The sequence below is a fragment of the Oncorhynchus nerka genome, linkage group LG23, assembly GCF_034236695.1.
Source record: "Oncorhynchus nerka isolate Pitt River linkage group LG23, Oner_Uvic_2.0, whole genome shotgun sequence".
In the NCBI taxonomy this organism is placed as follows: Eukaryota; Metazoa; Chordata; class Actinopteri; order Salmoniformes; family Salmonidae; genus Oncorhynchus; species Oncorhynchus nerka.
In genome coordinates this window covers 24,897,797-24,914,547 of record NC_088418.1, presented here as the reverse complement: position 1 = coordinate 24,914,547, position 16,751 = coordinate 24,897,797, and the positions used below count along the sequence as shown (strand labels likewise).

The window sequence follows — 16,751 nt, the reverse complement described above, 5'->3', positions numbered from 1 at the left end:
TTCCCCTCTTAAAAACCTGTTCGCCTCGTAAACTACACATTCCCTTATTTTCTAAAGACGATATCGCTTAAAATTAAAGTGGCCTTGTAGAACAGTTACTACAAAATAATAAGATATACGATAGACAAATATGGGAGGTCTCAAAATAAGCAAAATATTGACAAACAGACAAATAAATTAAACAAAAGGAGTGGCTGTGAATCCAACTTCTCTGGAACCCTCTTCCCGACAGCTAAAGGTCCCTAAGCTTCGGTGCATGTACTTGACACACGGTCTCTGCTCTACTGTACCCTGGCGAATGGTGCCCAATTAACAAAGTAAGACCAAGGCTGACAGGACTTTAGCTATGGGGAAAAGGGATCCAGGGAGGCGAGATGCGGGCGCAGCCTCTGCCTTAAACAAATAACAATGCATCTTTACCATAAATTGGGCCACTGCCTTTATGAAGAAAATCCTGTCTGTCTCCGTGTCCACGTCACTCGGTATGTCCATTTGCGGTTCATATCTGTTGGAACGACAGAAACGTACGATACAATAACAATCATTGCAGCAGTGTGCTGAATCGTGTGCATTTGTCAGAAGACCAGCCACTGCATTTGTCAGACTTCACCTATTTATCACCTTTTCACAAGCCAAATGAGAATTTCTGCCACCAGGGTAAAGTTGGGGGTCCTGAAGTTCTCCATGGATATCAAGCGAGGATAGCCCAGAGCCCGCATCATTTCTGTGAAATCTGTCAAGAGACGGTTATTTGCATTATAATGAGATCCACTAACTACTTTCTGCTGGCTGATACACAATAAGTTGGAAACCAGTAGAAAAAGGTAACTAGTGTCATGATGCCTGGACCAATATATTTTTTTTTTACCTATCTGCTACCATAAATAGCAAGAAAGCTAGATTACTTTGGCAGATAGCCACCCTGTATTGCAAACCTTAGGAGAAACATCTTGTTTTCATCACGTAGCTAACGTTACCTAATGTTAGAGTATCACAGTATGAGTCATAATACCCATAAAACCTAGTGTTCAAACACGAAATGGTTCCAATAGTTCCCCCCCATAAAATGTTTCCCTTAGGGGATTTCACAACCACTTCAAATAAGGTCTGTGTTGTGTAGGCTTACCCTAATGTGACATTTTGATAACCATGTAAATCTTTCTCTGACAAGGTGAATTTTATCAAAACATTTGCCTCAATATACCCCATTTAAAAAAAAGCTAATTAGCCGCTAATGTGGCTAGTCTATACATTCCTGTCGCAAACGTCATGTCACAAATATGGGCCATGACGATCTTGACAAGACTGCAAATGTAAGAATCTCTGGATTAACCATCTCGTGTTACTGAAATCGGTTTAAAATGGACAATTCTGTGATCTGTGTTAGGTAGTTTAAGTTTACACAATAATTGTTATCTAGCTAGCTCATGGTTGCTAGCTAGATAGCAACATTAACCTGGCTAGATGGCTACACTAGATATTAGTCATTAAAACAAGTTGATCATTCTTTGGCTTTCATAAACCGTCAGTCTAGCTTGCTAGTTAACGAACTAGCTAACTTAGATGGTAAAGAGGTATTCCTGATAATGTTTGTTTGTGTCTATGGGGGAGTACTTCAGGTACTACTTGACCTGTATTTGGCATAATTGGTCAAGCTCATTACATTTGGTTGGGAATCATTGATGGACAGCAATATTCAAACCTCGTCTCTGATTTTCAAACAAATTTAAGTCTCGACCACTCAGGAACACTCAACACTTCTTGGAAAGCCATGCTGGTGTGTCTTTGGCATTCAAATTTGTGTAATTCTTGTGTGAAAAATAAAACTATCCCAGGGCTAGGTTTTCAGAAGACTGAAGGGTTTCCTCTAACTTTTTACCTGGGCTTTGCTCCTTTCATATTTATTTTGATCCTGACAAACTCCCCAGTCCCTACTGATGACAAGCATACCCATAACATGATTCTGCCAACACAATTCTTGAAAAAAAGAGAAGGTTTGATCTGATTGGATTTGACCCAACCCTGTAGTTTTTAAATTTAGGCCAGAAAGTATATTTATTTGCTGTGTTGTCTTGCAGTATTACTTAACAGCCTTGTTGTAAACAGAATGGATGATTTAGGGTGGATTTTCTAAAAACAGCCTTCTTTCTTTTCACTTTGTGAAAAAAAAAAGTTAAAGGGTGCAGACTTTAGGCACACTTGTGTTCAGATTACTTGTAATTTTGCTAAATTTGTACCTTGTAAACTGTACACACGCCAACGTTTGCCCAGCGTCCACTCGAAGCTTGTTCCACTGTAATCAATAGTGAGCGTAAATTCAATCACTCACATCGATATTGTATGGAAATCGATGGAGCTGGGACAAGTCGCTGTCGCTACATGTGCCTTGTGCTCTTCTAAAAGACAAACCTCAAAGAACTAAGGTATGATACAAATACGGTGCATCGAAAAGTATTCAGACCCCTTGACTTCTTCCACATTTTGTTAGGTTACAGCCTTACTGCAAAATGTTTTAAATTTATTGTGTTCCTCATCAATCTACACACAATACTCCACAATGACAAAGTGAAAATTGTTTTCTAATTTCTTTTGCAAATGTATTAAATTTAAAACAGATAACTTATTTAAATAAGTTAAGTATTCAGACCCTGTGCTATGAGACTCAAAATTGAGCTCAGGTGAATCGTGTTTCCATTGATCATCCCTAAGATGTATATCCAACTTGATTGGAATCCACCTGTGATAAATTCAATTGATTGGACATGATTTGGAAAGGCACATAACAGTCTATATAAAAGATCCAACAGTTGACAGTGCATGTCCGAGAAAGAAAAAGGTTCAAGGAATTGTCCGTAGAGCGCCGAGACAGGATTGTGTCGAGGCACAGATCTGGGGAAGGGTACCAAAAAAAGGTCTCCAAGAAAACAGTGGCCTCCAACATTCTTAAATGGAAGAAGTTTGGAACCACCAAGACTTTTCCTAGAGCTGGCCGCCCAGCCAAACTGAGCCATTGGGGAGAAGGGCCTTGGCCAGGGAGGTGACCAAGAAGCTGATGGTCACTCTTGACAGAGCTCCAGAGTTCCTCTGTGAAGATGGAAAAACCTTCCAGAAGGACAACCATCTCTGCAGCACTCCACTAATCAGGTCTGTATGGTAGAGTGGCCAGACGGAAGCCACTCCTCAGTAAGACACATGACAGCCAGCTTGGAGCTTGCCAAAAGGCACCTAAAGGACTCAGACCATGAAAAACAATATTCTCTGGTCTGATGAAACAAAAATTGAACTCTTTCGCATAAATGCCAAGTGTCACATCTGGAAGAAACCTGGCACCATCCCTACGGTCTAGAATGGTGGTGGCAGCATCATGCTGTGGGGATGTTTTGCAGCAGCACGGGACTGGGAGACTAGTCAGGATCGAGGGAAAGAGGAGCAGAGCAAAGTACAGAGAGATCCTTGATGAAAACCTGCTCCAGAGCGCTAAGGACCTCAGATTGGGACAAAGGTTCACATTCCAACAGGACAACAACCCTAAGCACACAGCCAAGAAAACACAGGAGTAGCTTCTGGAAAAGTCGCAAAAACCATCAAGCGCTTTGATGAAACTGGCTCTCGTGAGGACCGCCACAGGAAAGGAAGACCCAGAGGTAACTCTGTTGTAGAGGATCAATTCATTAGAGTTAAATCAACTTCAGATTGCAGCCCAAATAAACTCAGCAAAAAAAAGAAATGTCCCTTTTTCAGGACCCTGTCTTTGAAAGACAATTCGAAAAATCCATATAACTTCACACATCTTCATTGTAAAGGATTTAAACACCGTTTCCCATGCTTGTTCAATGAACCATAAACAATTAATGAACATGCATCTATGGTACGGTCACAGACGGTTGACAATTAAGGTCACAGTTATGAAAACTTAGGACACTAAAGACACCTTGCTACTGACTCTGAAAAACACCAAAAGAAAGATGCCCAGGGTCCCTGCTAATCTGCGTGAACGTGCCTTAGACATGCTGCAAGGAGGCATGAGGACTGTAGATGTGGCCAGGGCAAAATATTGCAATGTCCGTACTGTGAGACACCTAAGACAGCGCTACAGGGAGACAGGACGGACAGCTGATCGTCCTCGTTACACGTAGTCTGCCACTGCAACATCTGCGCAGGATCGGTACATCCGAACATCACACCTGTGGGACAGGTATTGGATGGCAACAACAACTACCCAAATTACACCAGGAATACACAATCCCTCCATCAGTGCTCAGACTGTCCGCAATAGGCTGGACTGAGGGTTTGTAGGCAGGCCCTCACCAGACATCACCGGCAACAACGTCACCTATGGGCACAAACCCACCGTCACTGGACCAGACAGGACTGGCAAAAAGTGCTCTTCACTGGGGTAATGGTCGGATTCGCGTTTATTGTTGAAGGAATGAGCGTTACACCGAGGCCTGTACTCTGGAGCGGGATGGATTTGGAGGTGGAGGGTCCGTCATAGTCTGGGGCAGTGTGTCACAGCATCATCGGACTGAGCGTGTTGTCATTGCAGGCAATCTCAACGCTGTGCGTTACAGGGAAGACATCCTCCTCCCTCATGTGGTACCCTTCCTGCAGGCTCATCCTGACATGACCCTTCAGCATGACAATGCCACCAACCATACTGCGCGTTCTGTGCGTGATTTCCTGCGAGACAGGAATGTCAGTGTTCTGCAATGGAAAGCGAAGAGCCCAGAACTCAATCCCATTGAGCACGTCTGGGACCTGTTGGATCGGAGGGTGAGGGCTAGGGCCAATCCCCCAAGAAATGTCCGGGAACTTGCAGTTGCCTTGGTGGAAGAGTGGGGTAACATCTCACAGCAAGAACTGTCAAATCTGGTGCAGTCCATGAGGAGGAGATGCAATGCAGTAGTTAATTCTACCTGGTGGCCACACCAGATACTGACTTACTTTTGATTTTGACCACCCTTTGTTCAGGGACACATTATTCCATGTCTGTTAGTCACATGTCTGAGGAATTTGTTCAGTTTCTGTCTCAGTTGTTGAGTCTTGATATGTTCATACAAATATTTACACATGTTAAGTTTGCAGAAAATAAACGCAGTTGACAGTGAGAGGACGTTTCTTTTTTTGCTGAGTTTACATGATTGCATATCTGTTATTTCATAGTATTGATGTATTCACTATTATTCTATAATGTAGAACATTGTCAAAATAAAGAAAAACCCTTGAATGAGTAGGTGTGTCCAAACTTTCGACTGGTACTGTATATATATATTTTTTTTTTAAGAAACTCAGTTTGGCTTTCAACTTACTCTTGAAAGTTGTAATAGTACAATGCACAAGGTGCACTTTTAAAATCGGGTAATGCATATTCAGTTTCTCTCGTCATGTCAGTCATTGCATACCTTTATTTCTAACACTCTAATGAATACACATTAGACCTGGCAAAATGCAGAGAATTGCAAGAAAATTTGCTTTAAAATAGGAACATTTTCTCTGCCCCCCATAACAAAATGTGTAGAATTGTAGGAAACAAGCTTTGAACCTGCAGAATGTTCGCTCAGCCAACAAGAGGGGTGTGAACAGTTTGTGTCATGAACAGTGCTTGTGCCAATAGAAATAGACATGTCAAGGGCGCAAGATGTTCCCCAATGCTGGAAGGGGGCTTGAATGAAAAAGTTTGGGAACCCCTGTTCTATAGAGCTCGCCAGCTTGTCGTCTTAAAAAACAGAAATTAGCAGTGGTGTAAAGTACTTAAGTAAAAATACTTTAAAGTAGTACTTAAGTAGTTTTTTGGAGTCTCTTTACTATTAACATTTTTGACAACTTTTACTTTTCTTTAGGAATTAAGTAAAAGTATGTACTTTTTATTCCAGACATTTTCCCTGACACCCAAATGTACTCGTTACCTTTTGAATTTATTTATTTAAAAAAAAAAAAAAAAATGTATTTCACCTTTATTTAACCAGGTTAACCAGTTGAGAACAAGTTCTCATTTACAACTGCAACTTGGCCAACTGCAACTTTGCAACACTGCAAAGCAGTGCGACAAAAACAGTAACACAGAGTTACACATAAACAAACGTACAGTCAATAACACAATAGAAACATCTATGTACAGTGTGGGCAAATGTAGAAGAGTAGGGAGGTAAGGCAATAAAGAGGCCATGGAGGCGAAATAATTACAATTTAGCATTAACACTGGAGTGATAAATGTGCAGATGATGATATGCAAGTAGAGATACTGGGGTGCAAAAGAGCCAGAGGATAAGTAACAATATGAATGCTTAGCAGAACAGGAAAATTATCTAATTCACACACTTATCAAGAGATCATTCCAGGTCATCCCTACGGCCTCTGATCTGGTGGACTCACTAAACCAGTAGTGGGCAAACTTTTTGGCTCAGGGGCCAAAATCGGGATTTTGAAATTCAATTGAGGGCCACATTTTTTGGATGACCAATTGTTAGTTAAAATCAATTTGCTGGGGCCTTCCGAGTGGTGCAGCGGTCTAAGGTCACTACAGACCCGAGTTCGATTCCAGGCTGTGTCACAGCTGGCTGTGACTGGGAGAGCCATGAGACGGCGCACAATTGGCCCAGCGTCATCTGGGGTAAGAGAGGGTTTGGCAGGCTGAGATTTCCTTGTCCCATCGCGCTCTAGTGACTCCTGCGGCGGGCCGGGTGCATGCACGCTGACACGGCCGCCAGGTGTACGGTGTTTCCTCCGACACATTGGTGCGACTGGCTTCCGGGTTAAGCGTGCCTTGTGTCAAGAAGCAGTGCAGCTTGGCTGGGCCGTGTTTTGGAAGACGCAAGGCTCTCAACTAGATGTTGACCGATTAATTAGGGCCGATTTCAAGTTTTCATAACAATCGCAAATCGGTATTTTTGGGCGCCAATATTGCAGATTTTTAAAATATTTTTTATTTTGTTTTTTACACCTTTATTTAATCTTTATTTAACTAGGCAAGTCAGTTAAGAACACATTCTTATTTTAACTGACGGCCTAAGAACGAGGCAGAACGACAGATTTTTTACCTTGTTGGCTCGGGGGATCCAATCTTGCAAACGTACAGTTAACTAGTCCAACGCTCTAACCACCTGCCTCACGAGGAGCCTGCCTGTTACGCGAATGCAGTAAGCCAAGATAAGTTGCAAACTAGCATTAAACTTATCTTATAAAAAACAATCAATCAACGACTGTCGTTGCTCCAATGTGTACTTAACCATAAACATCAATGCCTTTCTTAAAATCAATACACAAGTATATGTTTTTAAACCTGCATATTTAGCTAAAAGAAATCCAGGTTAGCAGGCAATATTAACCAGGTGAAATTGTGTCACTTCTCTTGCGTTCATTGCACACAGAGTCAGGGTATATGCAACAGTTTGGGCCGCCTGGCTCTTTGCGAACTAATTTTCCAGAATTTTATGTAATTATGACATACATAACATTGAAGGTTGTGCAATGTAACAGGAATATTTAGACTCATGGATGCCACCCGTTAGATAAAATACAGAACGGAATAAACGTTTTGTTTTCGAGGTGATAGTTTCCGGATTTGACCTAAGGCTCATATTTCTGTGTGTTTAATATAGTTAAGCCTATGATTTGATATTTGATAGAGCAGTCTGACTGAGGGGTGGTAGACAGCAGCAGGCTCGTAATAGTCAAAGGTATATGGTTTAGAGAGAAATAGTCGACGCGTTATAATTCCTGTAATAACTTGCGGCTGAACTTGAAAGGGGTTCCTTCGTTATTTTACCGTTCATGTCTTCCATAGAGAATGTCTTGATCTACTTCAAATAAGGTCTGTGTTTCGTGCTTAAACCGCCTCTGCGTTTTGATACCCGTGTAAATCTCACTAGGATAAGGTAACGTTTGTCAAAATATTTTCATAAATCCACTCCACAAAAAAAAATTATCTTCACTTATATTTTGCCAATATTGATCAGAGTTACCTTGTCCTATGGATATCTACACAGTTACAAAATCGGCAATGCGGTTTTTAATTTAATTTTAAATCGGCCGATTAATCGGTATCGGCTTCTTTTTTTTGGTCCTCCAATAATCGGTATCGGCGTTGAAAAATCATAATCGGTCGACCTCTACTCTCAACCTTCATCTCTCCAGAGTCTGTACGGGAGTTGCAGCGATGGGACAATTGTAACTACCAATTGGATACCGAGAAACTGGGGAGAAGAAAATGTGTAAAAAAAAAAACGAAGTAAAACATTTTTATGTCATGCGGCCCGGATTGAAGTGCCCAGCGGGCCGGATACGGCTCGCGGGCCTTACTTTGCCTCCCCCTTGCATTAAACACATGCTTAGTGGATGTCCAAACACAAATTATCAATGAACCTACCAGGTACAACCCCAAATCTGTAAACACGGGCACCCTCATAGATATCATACTGACCAACCTGCCCTCTAAATACACCTCTGCTGTCTTCAACCATGATCTCAGCAATCACTGCTTCATTGCCTGCGTCCGTAATGGGTCTGCGGTCAAACGACCACCACCCCCCTAAAACACTTCAGCGAGCAGGCCTTTCTAATCGACCTGGCCCGGGTATCCTGGGAGGATACTGACCTCATTCTGTCAGTAGAGGACGCCTGGTTATGTTTTTAAAAGTGCTTTCCTCACCATCTTAAATAAGCATGCCCCATTCAAAAAATGTAGAACCAGGAACAGATTTAGCCTTTGGTTCACTCCAGACCTGACCACCCTTGGCCAGCACAAAAATAACCTGTGGCGTTCTGCATTAGCATCAAATAGCCCCCGCGATATGCAACTTTTCAGGGAAGTTAGAAACCAATATACACAGACAGTTAGGAAAGCAAAGGCTAGCTTTTTCAAACAGAAATTTGCATCCTGTAGCACAAACTCCAAAATGTTCTAGGACACTGTAAAGTCCATGGAGAATAAGAGCACCTCCTCCCAGCTGCCCACTGCACTGAGGCTAGGAAACACTGTCACCACCGATAAATCCGCGATAATTGAGAATTTCAATAAGCATTTTTCGACGGCTGGCCATGCTTTCCACCTGGCTACCCCTACCCCGATCAAATCGGAAGGCCTGTTGTCCTGACCTCTGGCAGTCTCTATGGGGGTGCCCACAGGGTTCAATTCTCGGGCCGACTCTCTTCTCTGTATACATCAATGATGTCGCTCTTGCTGCTGGTGATTCTCTGATCAACCTCTACGCAGACAACACCATGCTGTATACATCTGGCCGTTCTTTGGACACTGTTAACTAACCTCCAGACGGCCTTCAATGCCATACAACTCTCCTTCCGTGGCCTCCAACTGCTCTTAAATGCAAGTAAAACTAAATGCATGATCTTCAACTGATCGCTGCCCGCACCTGCCCAACTGTCCAGCATCACTACTCAGGACGGTTCTGACTTAGAATGTGTGGACAATTACAAATACCTAGGTGTCTGGTTAGACTCTAAACTCTCCTTCCAGACTCACATTAAGCATCTCCAATCCAAAATTAAATCTAGAATCGGCTTACTATTTCACAACAAAGCATCCTTCACTCATGCTCCCAAACATACCCTCGTAAAACTGACTATCCTACCGATCCTTGACTTTGGCAATGTCATTTACAAAATAGCCTCCAACACTCTACTCAGCAAATTGGATGCAGTCTATCACAGTGCCATCCGTTTTGTCACCAAAGCCCCATATACTACCCACCACTGCGACCTGTATGCTCTCGTTGGCTGGCCCTCGCTTCATGTTCGTCGCCAAACCCACTGGCTCCAAGTCTTTGCTAGGTAAAGCCCCACCTTATCTCAGCTCACTGGTCACCATAGCACAACCCACCCGTAGCAAACGCTCCAGTAGGTATATTTCACTGGTCACCCCAAAGCCTATTCCTCCTTTGGCCACCCTTCCTTACAGTTCTCTACTGCCAATGACTGGTACGAATTCAAAAATCACTGAAGCTGGTTTCATATCTCCCTCAATAACTTTAAGAATCAGCTTTCAGAGCAGCTCACATATCACTGCACCTATACATAGCCCATCTGTAAATAGCCCATCCAACTACTTTTTTTGCTCCTTTGCACCCCAGTTTCTCTACTTGCACATTCATCTTCTGCACATCTATCACTCCAGTGTTTAATTGCTCAATTGTAATTACATCGCCACTACGGCCTATTTATTGCCTTACCTCCCTAATCTTACCTCATTTGCACACACTGTATATAGATTTTTTCCTATTGTGTTATTGACTGTACGTTTGTTTATTCCATATGTAACTCTGTGTTGTTTGTGTCGCACTGCTTTGCTTTATCTTGGCCAGTTCGCAGTTGTAAATGAGAACTTGTTCTCAACTGGCCCACCTGGTTAAATAAAAGGTGAAATATATATATATATATACACACACATACAAATAAAAATATATTTTTAAAGTTTATAAATTATGTCTGAGAGTTGGAGCGTGCCTGGCACAAAAAACTGCTTTGCCTAATATAAGTACATGTTAGCGAGTACTCAAGTAGTTATATTCAGGCTAGGGTCATTTTTTCTCAATTTCCACCTGACTGACGTGCCCAAAGTAAACTGCCTGTCACTCAGGCCCAGAAGCCAGGATGTGCATATAATTGGTACCAATGGATAAAATAAGGTCTAAGGTTAACACAGGTTTAAGGCTCGCGCATTCTTCGGTTCGGCTGACAGCTAGCCGAACGAGTGCGCATGCATACTTCCTTATTAAAGACCTTCACCTGGAAAACGAGGGGGGGAAAGCAACAATAGTACTGTTTGTCCATCTTGATACACCGTTCCTCAAAATAGTCAGACTTAATCAAAGATAATTTATGAAATCTGTAATTCAATTTGACGTTTTTGCCGTCGAGATCTTAGTCGCGCAATTTTACATCTAATTAAGATGTTTGATGCAGTTTTTTTTCATAGTATTTCTCAAGTGGAAAAAAAATACATGAAAACAACTCGAAGTTGTCATAATTGAATGACAAACATTCAATTGAAGAATCCCTAATGTTGACCAATGACCGACGAAGGGGCGTAGACTTCGACTTGCTTCTAGAAAATATGTGCTTTGTTTCCATTAACGTAGCTACACAAAAGCTTCAAAATTCACAAGAGTGACTTTAGATGATGACGATTATGTATTAGAACTAAACGTATAAGATTTCTTAAGCCTTTGTTTACCAGACCTTATGTTCGGCTTTAATCTCATACCCCCATTAAATTCCCTATGGCATTAACTAACGAGCCACGGCGGGTATCCGCGTTATTAGTGCCTACAAAAAGCCATTACTATTACAGACATTAATAGCGAAGATATTTATAACTCCTCTTCTGCCTGTGGTAATAGCTAGCTAACGTTACTTACTTCGTAAGTCTCTAAAGGACATCGTTTGTTCGTGTTGTGGCACTCAATCACACAAGGAAGTCTTCTGGATCCTGAGAGATTTAAGAAAAATCAGATACGGCCTTATGCTACCAAAGTCAACGATTCAACTGTGGTGGCATCATCACTAACGTTACTTTAGCTAGCAACAATCAGAAACACGACAGCCCGTAATGTAACTATTTACATTAACTATACACTTCGAGCAATACACCTAGTTGATATCATATTTGCTGCATAATGTTCTTAAAAGTTGCACACTATAACACAATACCTTAGCAAGGAAGTTTAAACACGATGTACCTTATCTTGGGTGTTAGATTGGTTAGCTTCTTCTATGAGGTATAGCTTGTTAGCTATCTGGCAACAACAAAAAATATGCTTGCCCGTCTCTATGGAATCCAATACTACGGAATCATAGAGGAGACAAACCTGGCGGTTTTAATGGAACGCATTCTCATGATTTAGCTAAAATAAGTTTGTAGCTGGAAAAATGATAATTTCGTTATTATTATAATAATAACGTTTATAGTCGATATAGTTTAATTGTCATCACGTCAGCTTTGTATAGCCAAATAGCCTACATAGGTTAATTATATAGTTGGTTGAAATAAAGTCAATTCTATGATTAGATTATAGGGGTTTTGAATTGACATTGCACGCATTATAATAATTGGCCTCAATCCCTAGAATATTATATTTCAACCGGGTATCAACTGTCGGTATTGGTGCACTCATGGTACGTACGCAGTTTTCTGTATGTATAATGCTGCCACTGGACTGCTACAGGTGCACTGCATCTCAGCGCCAGTCTTTCGACAAGAGGCAGCATCTCTACTTGAAGGTACAGTATCTTTATCTACTCTATATATTGTACTCTATTTTATGTACCATGTTTGTTTAGCTATGTATTAAACTGTTCTTACTTTATAGTTGATGTTGTAAAGGTAGGTTACTGAGGGCAAACTTTAATGTGACGTGCATATAATCAATGTTCTTCAATATAAGAACATTGTGGGCACTTGTAAAAAATATATATATATAATAATGGATGGTGGACTATAGCAATTAAGAATGGATCTGTTGTTGATTAAATTATATACCGGCATAAATACCCTTCATTGCAATGAAAATATGATCATTCATTTTTATTTGCGAGGGCAGAAATATACCTATTTGCTTGTGAAAATGTAATGTATTTGCGAGGGCAGAAATATAATCAATTCTACTGTATATAGAATAAATTATATTTCTGTGCATTTGCTCTATTCTGTTTACCTTTTGTTGGTATCCCACTTGATGGTATGTACAATTTCACAAAGTTTATGGTATAGTTGCAATCACAATTTGTTTGATTTACTGCAACCTACTGAAATGTAAGACTACTGAACTACAGCAGCACCTGCTTTTTATCAACAAATTATCTCATTGTAAATGTGAACCTGAACTCCATAGGTGTTCTTTTTCTTTACCTGTTGTAATGCCATTATTAAGGGTTTGAAGTTGTGATTACCACTTATTATAATCTTTTGAGTTGAAAAACAATATCTTAAAGAAGTTACAGTCATGTGAAATACAGTAGAATAGCCCCCGAATACAATGTAACTTTATTGTTCATTGGTACTTTGTTTTCTCAGGGTAGGTGTAAAAATGATTGACCCCCCTGTTTTCAATACCTTTTCCATACCTCACCTTGCAAGTATAATGGCAATAAGCCTTTATCTAAAATGTTTTATGAGTTGGAGACAATTCCTCTGCACAGAATCTTTCCAGATCCTTGATATGTGCTTGGAGTTATTGTCTTGCTAGAATATCCAATGTTTTGGGCCAAAAAAAATCCTGGTACTGGGTAAAGTTCATGATGTCGTTGACCTTAACAGGGACACTAGGACCAGTGGAAGCAAAATAGCATCATAATATATTTTCTGCATTCTCATTTCAACATCAAACCCACCACTGGCGTGCATAGCCAAAGAGCTCTATTTTCACTACCCTCAACGAGGTAGGTAGAAACAGCAAGCATCCAGTTTTCAGGGGCAAAGCAGAGAAGAGGAAAAGCCTGAAAACCAGATGCTTCCAGTTTATTGCGTCCCCACTCAGGTGTTTCTATATTATACTGAACAACAATATAAACGCAACATGTAAAGTGTTGGTCCCGTGTTTCATGAGCTGAAATAAAAGAGCCCAGAAATTGTCTATATGCTCAAAAAGCTTATTTCTTTCAAATGTTGCACAAATTTGTTTACTCCCTGTTAGTGAGCATTTTTTCATTGCCAAGATAATCCATCCACCTGACAGGTGTTGCAAATCAAGAAGCTGATTAAACAGCATGATCATTACACAGGTGCACCTCTGGCACTTTAAAATGTGCATTTTTTATCACACAACACAATGCCACAGATGTTTTGAGACTGCAGAAAGGTGTGGCTCAGTGAGGCTCAGTTGGTAAAACATGGCACTTGCAACACCAGGGTTGTGGTTTTGATTCCCAAATGCATGCACTCACTACTGTAAGTCGCTCTGGATAAGAGTGTCTGCTAAATTACTCAAATGTAAATGTAAGCTGTTACAAGAGAATTTCTCTGCCATAAGCCACCTCCAACGTCATTTTAGATCATTTGGCAGTACATCCAGCCGGCCTCACAACCGCAGACCACATGTAACCACATCAGCCCAGGACCTCCACATTCGGCTTCTTGACTTGCAGGATCGTCTGAGACCAGCCACCTGGACAGCTGATGAAACTGTGGAACAGAAGAATTTGTTTGCACAAACTGTCAGAAACCGTCTCAGGGAAGCTTATCTTCGTGCTCATCATCCTCACCAGGGTCTTGACCTGACTCCAGTTCGGGGTTGTAAGACTTCAGTGGGCAAATGCTCACCTTTGATGGTCATTGGCACGCTGGAGAAGTGTGCTCTTCACCGATGATTCCCGATTTCAACTGTACCCGGCAGATGGCAGACAATGGCGTGTATGGCGACGTGTGGGCAAGTGATTCGCTGATGTCACAGTTGTGAACAGAGTGCCCCATGACGGCGGTGGGGTTATGTTATGGGCAGGCATAAGCTACGGACAACAAACACGATTGTATTTTATCAATGTTCAGTTGAATGCACAGAGATACCGTGTCGAGATCCTGAGGCCCATTGTTGTGCCATTCATCCGCCGGCATCACCTCATGTTTCAGAATGATCAAATCTAATTTTATTGGCCATATACACATATTTAGCAGATGTTATTGCGGGTGTAGCGAAATGCTTGTGTTCTTAGCTCCAACAGTGCAGTAGTATCTAACAATTCACAACAATACACACATCTAAAAGTAAAAGAATGGAATTAAGAAATATATAAATATTAGGATGAGCAATGTCGGAGTGGCATTGACTTAAATACAGTAGAATAGAGTACAGTATATACATATGAAATGAGTAAAACAGAATGTAAACATTACTAAAGTGACTAGTGTTCAATTATTAAAGTGACCAGTGATTTCATGTCTATGTATATGTGGCAGCAGCCTCTAAGGTGCAGGGTTGAGTAACCGGGTGGAAGCCGGGCTAGTGATGGCTATTTAACAGTCTGATGGCCTTGAGATAGAAGCTGTTTTTCAATCTCTCGGTCCCAGCTTTGATGCATGTGTACTGACCTCGCCTTCTGGGTGATAGTGGGGTGAACAGGCCGTGGCTCGAGTGGTTGATGTCCTTGATGATTTTCTTTGGCCTTCCTGTGATATTGGGTGCTGTAGGTGTCCTGCAGGGCAGGCAGTGCCTTCTTCACCACATTGCCACCACACCACACTGTTGCGCCTTCTTCACCACACCGTCTGTTTGGGTGGACCATTTCAGATAGTCAGTGATGTGTACGCCCGAGGAACTTGAAGTTTTTCAACTTCTCCACTGTGGTCCCGTCGATTTGGATAGGGGCGTGCTCCCTCTGCTGTTTCCTGAAATCCACGATCAGCTCCTTCGTTTTGTTGACATTGAGTGAGAGGTTATTTTCCTGACAACCACTCTGCCAGGGCCCTCACCTCCTCCCTGTAGGCTGTCTCGTTATTGTTCGTAATCAGGCCTACTACTGTTGTGTCGTCTGCAAACTTGATGATTGAGTTGGAGGTGTGCGTGGCCACGCTGTCATTGGTGAACAGGGAGTACAGGAGGGGGCTGAGCACACACCCTTGTGGGGCCCCTGTGTTGAGGATCAGCGAAGTGGAGGTGTTGTTTCCTACCTTCACCACCTGGGGGCGGCCCATTAGGAAGTCCAGGACCCAGTTGCACAGGGCGGGGTTCAGGCCCAGGGCCATCAACCTTAATGATGAGCTTGGAGGGTACTACGATGTTGAAGGCTGAACTTTAGTCAATGAACAGCATTCTTACATAGTCCTCTTGTCCAGATGGGTTAGGGCAGTGTGCAGTGCGATGGTGATTGCATCATCTGTGGATCTATTGGGGCGGTATACAAATTGAAGTGGGTCTAGGGTGTCAGGTAAGGTAGAGGTCATATGATCCTCAAAGCACTTCATGAAGACAGCAGTGAGTGCTACGGGATGATACTCATTTAGTTCAGTTACCTTTGCTTTCTTGGGTGCAGGAACGATGGTGGACATCTTGAAGCAAATGGGGACAGCAGACTGGCATAGGAAGAGATTGAATATGTCAGTAAACACTCCAGCCAGCTGGTCTGCCCATGCTCTGAGGACACGACAAGGGATGCTGTCTGGGCGGTAGCCTTGCGAGGGTTAACACACTTAAATGCCTTACTCACGTCGGCCACAGAGAATGGGACCCACAGTCCTTGGGAGCGGGCCGCTTCAATGGCACTGTGTAATCATCAAAGCAGGCGAATAAGGTATTTAGGCCTTCAGAGTGGCGCAGCAGTCTAGAGGCGTCACTACAGATCCGGGTTCGAATCCAGGCTGTGTCGCAGCCGGCCGCTACTGGGAGACCCATGAGACTGCGCACAATTGGCCCAGCGTTGTCCGGGTTAGGGGAGGGTTTGGCCAGCCGGGATGTTGCGCTTTCAATTTTGCGCAAATGCTGCCATCTATCCACGTTTTTTGGTTTGGGTATATTTTAATAGTCACACTGGGAACAACATCCTCTACACACTTCCTGATTAACTCAGTCACCATGTCAATGTTATTCTCAGAGGCTGCCCAGAACATATCCCAGTACGCGTGATTAAAACAATTTTGAAGCATCGATTTCCAATTGGTCAGAACAGTCTTAAATAGACCTTAGCACAGGCACTTAAAAAAAAAATCTGCCTATAGGAAGGGAGGAGCAAAATGGAGTAGAAAATCTGATTTGCCGAAGGGAGGTCTGGGGAGGGCCTTGTAGCCATCCTGGAAGGGGGAGTAACAT

At 42.2% G+C, this 16,751-nt stretch overlaps 1 protein-coding gene across 3 annotated transcripts in view; it reads right to left on the bottom strand.

Moving 5' to 3' along the window:
- Positions 1-11,790, bottom strand: part of cluap1 (clusterin associated protein 1) — a 29,085-nt gene extending 17,295 nt beyond the window's left edge. For 2 of the 3 annotated variants that reach the window (XM_029629441.2, XM_029629444.2), the window contains exons 1-4: positions 11,694-11,790; positions 11,373-11,443; positions 622-733; positions 421-505 (exon numbers count right to left, since the gene is read on the bottom strand). In XM_029629441.2, coding sequence (XP_029485301.2) covers positions 421-505; positions 622-733; positions 11,373-11,394 — 219 coding nt within the window. In that variant the 5' untranslated portion in view covers positions 11,395-11,443; positions 11,694-11,790. Of the gene's footprint in view, positions 1-420; positions 506-621; positions 734-11,372; positions 11,444-11,664 lie in introns of all 3 variants that reach the window. The other variant, XM_029629443.2, reaches the window with a different exon arrangement.
- Positions 11,791-16,751: the final 4,961 nt, after the last annotated feature.